Here is a 5,170-nt window from a genome sequence, read left to right as displayed (position 1 = left end):
CTTCCCATGGGAAGTCAACAAGGTCTGACACTTTGAGGCAAGACAAGACCCTCCCTTTATATCTAGGTTGAGCAAGTATACCACCAGAAAATGCACTCCAAGATGCCAGGTCAAGCACTAGGATTAAATACTGGTCCCACTGTCAGTGGCCCCACAGACTGCCCAATGGCCTTTTACATATCAGGATATTGAGGACAAATATTGGTATAAGGAATTAATCATCATCTTTGGTTATTAACCAGACCTAGCAAGGGTAGCTGTCAACAATCAGGCCATACTGTATATTAGACCATAGGCAAATGAGTCAGACAGCTCAGCTATGTGTCCTTGTGAACTTTATATTGTTTTCTGGGGTTATTTATCATGAAACTATTAGCAAGGCATCTGATCTAATTTGTTTTAGCTAATGGTATATTACTGCCTCTTTTCAGGACTAACAGAATTAGAGTCACCCTAGTTCCTGGACTCAGGTGTTTTCCTTTTATTCATTAACCTGAGTAGTCATAATATGGAAATCATGGGCCTTAGCTTGTATGTGTCTGGGGATTAAAACTCTGTATAGGGTATCACTACTGTTATCAAATTAAAAAGTACAGCCTAGGGAGGAGTCATCTTCTTGACAATCTGCAGATAAAATCCCCAGTAGAATGGGATGCTTACAAGAGATAAACACACTATATTACATGGAGTGGAGATCTCCCTATATCCATTCTAGATAACAGAGAAAGAGAGTTTCAGCAAATATGTGAAGGCACAACAGAAGCAAAATATATTCTGGGGTCTGCAGTCCTATGGCCTTGCCTAAACAAGATGGGCTCATCAGAGAGTTTCTGTCTGGTAGGCTGACACTTGGAAGGAACTTCAGCTGCCACCCACTGCTCCTCTGGCATGTCCAATAACAATCCATCTTTAGACAAAGAATTGTTTCTCATTCTCAACCACTGAAAATCAGATATGGAATTGTTAGAAGGAGATATGGCCCCAGAAACAAGCACAACAAATATTACATTTCCCTGCCTTTTTAGATTCTAAATATGTAAAGTTCGTGCATATGTGTGTATTTCCATTTAAGTGCAAGTGCTTTTGTGTGTGTATGTGTGCGTTTGTAAGTATATGTATTTATGTATATGCACATATGTGTGTAAGTATACGTATGTGTGGGGTCAGTGGGTGTGGGTTCATCTGTATGACAGAGACAAAGAGATAAAAGTAGAAGAAGGAATAGGAAAGAAAAATTAGCCCGAAAGGGAAGGGAAAGTGGGGAAGGTAAGTGCATATGGTCAAAATATATGGTATACCATAAAATCCTGAATTTTAAGAAAGGTGTGTGAAATGAATTAACATCAAAGAAGAGATTTTAAGGAGCAGAAAGATGGATCGGATGGCAAAGACACTTGCCATCCAGCCTGATTTTAAACCAGAACGTAATCCCCAGACACAAATCAAGTGTCCTCATGTCACATGTGCACCTAGAAAAGTGTACACACATACACACAGACAGAGGTATTTATCTAAAGTATAATAAAAGTTAAAAAAATCTACAGAAAGGAAAAGAAAAAATAGAAGAAATGAGCACCAGTAAGTAAGTAAAAAGCACTACAGAATCTAGAAAAACCTTGAAACATCTTACCTAGAACCTCTAAACAGAAATACAGTTCGTCATCACCATCAGGTCAGCTCAAAGAATCTTATGATAGACACCAGAACACCAGAACTATAAAAAAAATCCCTCATATTGAAGCAAGAGTTTGTGATAATATGTTACAGAAGGAATAGAAAGATAATACTTAGTTCTCCTTTGCATGTTTGTATATGCAAAACACATTTAACCCCTTATAATTTGCTGGACTCTGCAAACATTTTCATAAGTGTTTCATGAAAGTTTGGGTGCTCAGGCAGAAATGGGAAGTGTGTATGTCCAGGCTGTGAAGGCAGCTGGTGAGACTCTCAAAGGAGGTTTGTGTTGGGGGCTGAAGCACTGTGGAATAGAGGAAATCCTGCTGACAGTAATAAACTGCCAGGTCTTCAGCCTGAACGCTGTTAATAGTAAGAGTGAAATCTGTCCCAGATCCACTGCCTATGAAACGATCAGGGACCCCAGTGTCCCGAGTGTATGCATAGTAGATCAGCAATTTAGGAGATTTCTCTGGTTTCTGCTGGTACCAATTCAAGTAGTTCTTCTGGGTTCCAATGTTTAAAAGACTCTGACTGGACCTGCAGCTGATGGTGACCTTGTCTCCTACTGACACAACCAGTGAGGATGGGGACTGGGTCATCACAATATCTGCACATACACCTGCAATCAGGAATAACAATGATCATGCATAATAAAAAAAAATAATTTAATACAGATAAAATTTGGCATTTAATGTCCTTGTAGTTCCATATTGTCAGAGTATTGTTGCATAAAAAATAATACACCCTGTAACACATTTCTTATGTACAAAGAAGTGATTCTGAAAAGAAAATAATACTTTGAAATTTCTCACCAGACACCAAGAAAAGAAGGGACATGAGAACAGAGGTGCGTGACTCCATCTTACTCCCCCTGCCTGTCTTATTCATTTCAGTTCTCACTGTAAAGGCCTGGTTTATAAATTCCAAGCAGCTGGGCTAGGCTGGAGGAGCCCATGCAAAGCAGTCAGCAAATACAAAAGCAGATTCATGGGCAGTATGTGTGAGAGTGACTGGTATTAATCAAAAAGCAAATATTCAGTCACAAAGAGCATGAGAAATCACTGGCTTATAGCTCCCCAATAGAAATCTACTAGGTTCGCTAACAGAATCTTTGGTTAAAATCCAAGACATATTTAAATCAGGTACAGAAACATTAGGAGAACTATCTCAGATTGACAGTCCTAGGAAAATGATATGTTTAAAAAATTGCAACAACAAATTTGGTGACATAAAGTTAGGAAACAAGCAATAAAAAAGGGAAGAGTGAAAGGAAGAAAAGAGAAAAGCAAAAGAATGAAATTAGCGATGTTATTACCTCCCATCTCCAAAGCAACTCATACAATGAGGACAATGAAAAGTACCTAAGACATTTGGACTCCAGTTTCCAGGCCAAACATGGAACAGAGATGCAAAAAGAAACCAATAATAGCTCTATGGACATCAAGGGAACATTAATTTAAACCTAATATCAGAGGAACTTTAATCTTGAAGAAGGCAAACCCAACAGAAACTAACATGTATCTTCCCTACAACTTCAGGAAACAGAAAGAGGGTTCTAAATTAAGGGGATGGAAGGGCAAGGAAAGAAACAATATTTCTTCAAGAAGTCATAGATGTAGGCCAACTTTTCCAAGATCATTTATTCCAGAAATTTGTACGTTAGGATAATTTGGAAATTAGCAGTATTGAAACTGGGTAAGGTTGTCTTGTTGACATAGTGAACAAGAAAAGACTTTCCCAGAGGGAGGGCACAGCCAGCCTAAATCAAGTAACAGTTTTACAGAAACCAATAAACTTCAACATCAGAGACTGTTGCCTTGAAATGGAAAAAATAATTAAGTATGAATGAAAATCAATACCAATAACATAAATCACGGAAAGTGCCTGGACTTCTGGTTAGTGGTCTCTGAAAGCATATATAAGGAATAAATTATAAACGAAGCATTATGTATAAAGTACAAAAAAAAAACAGTAAAATAAATAAATAAATAAATAAAATATCATGGAAAGGAGTCAAAATTCCCAGAACTAGGAAGACAGAAGCAGGAGTATTATGTGTTTGAGGCCCAGGCTGGGGTTCATAGCAAGTTCTAGGCAAGTCTTATCTCTATATGGAAGCAACCTTTCAAAAATGTGCATCATTAATCAACTAGATACAAAAGAGGTCATGGTATATGATAACCAAAATTATTTATCTGTTAACAAGTTAACATGTTAACACATTAGCATTAAGCTAATATTATTGAAAATGAAATTAAATATTCATTCAAGCAATATAAACTACCCTTTTATTTTTCAGTAAAAAATATAATTTCATATATGTACTTTTTAGGTAGAAAATGTTAAATGAGTTTTAATAAGCATATTCAAATCTCCTCTGTCAAATGTTAAGACACCATCATAAGAGAAAGACCAACCATGTGTAGGTTGAGAAAGTTCCCAATCTCAAGGTCAAAAATATGACAGATGAGTAACTGCCCTAGTCTGTGTTTAACAAGTGGTCATGTGCTCTCTGTCTTTGCTAAACCTTGTACTTTGCTTTGTGACAGCTTCAGTGAGCTCAGACTGTGCTTTCACGTCATTTACTGCTGTTAATTCAGATTGGACACATAGAGACAGTGATCTTACAAATCCAAGGGTTCCTGCTGTTAATCATGTACTTCTCACAATGTGTAAGGGGGAAACATAGGTAGAAAAATAACAAAATTCTCATGTTATATTATGTATAACAGAAAAAACTACAGTCCTCGGTTGTTTGCAAAGTTTCCATAGTGTGTCCTGGTACATTAGATTCTGTGGGCTGTGATTAAAGATGAACTAAGCTTGCTGACTGAAAATAGTAATTTATTTGTCCCCAGCTTTGGAATCAAGGAGTCTGAAATTGATGTCCTTGAGATCATGGGATACAGTATCATCTTCTATGTACACCACTGTGGATGGAGACCCAGGAAATGTTAGTCTTGGAATCATGCTAATGTGAGACAGTACAAAGCTGAACTCAGCTCTTCTGTTCCATCACATACAAATTTGTATTCTCTGGATGAGTGTCAGTGGCTACCATATAGCCATGACAAGAAACATAGTCATAGGAAGATTTTCATTAACTCAGAAAACAACATTAGCATATTATTCTTTGTTAAAATAGCAACATGGTAACTCTGGATATGGGAGTTTATTACTGCATTCAAGATACATACAAGAGGTCCTTATACAGAGTGAAAGCCATAAAGAAAATTTGCCCTGCTTAAGAAGCCCAGAGTCATAAGAGATACTTCTCTTGGGGGAGAGGGGGGAGCGGGGCTGTGCAGATTATCTGAGTCTGTGTGAAAGGATGAGGTTGAAGAAACCGCCTGTCACAGCTGAGGGTTCTTTGCCTCCTGGTCCAAAGTGCACTTAAGATAAACCCTTTAGTGACTCATCAGCTTTAACAGCCATGGATGACACAGTGGTAGAAAAGCAAACAGAGATTATGAGAGCCTCTACTTTTTGATTT

At 37.7% G+C, this 5,170-nt stretch overlaps 1 gene segment (V, D, J or C); it reads right to left on the bottom strand.

Annotated features, from left to right (window-relative positions):
- Window positions 1–1,862: 1,862 nt before the first annotated feature.
- Window positions 1,863–2,538, bottom strand: LOC126495251 (immunoglobulin kappa variable 4-1-like). The segment is given in 2 exon segments: window positions 1,863–2,296; window positions 2,490–2,538. Coding segments are annotated over 2 exon segments (483 nt in total).
- Between the last annotated feature and the right edge of the window lie 2,632 nt (window positions 2,539–5,170).

Source organism: Alexandromys fortis, unplaced genomic scaffold, assembly GCF_014885135.2.
Source record: "Alexandromys fortis isolate MF-2015 unplaced genomic scaffold, M_Fortis_MF-2015_v1.1 scaffold_436, whole genome shotgun sequence".
NCBI classification, from domain to species: Eukaryota; Metazoa; Chordata; class Mammalia; order Rodentia; family Cricetidae; genus Alexandromys; species Alexandromys fortis.
This window is presented reverse-complemented; position numbering and strand designations above follow the sequence as displayed.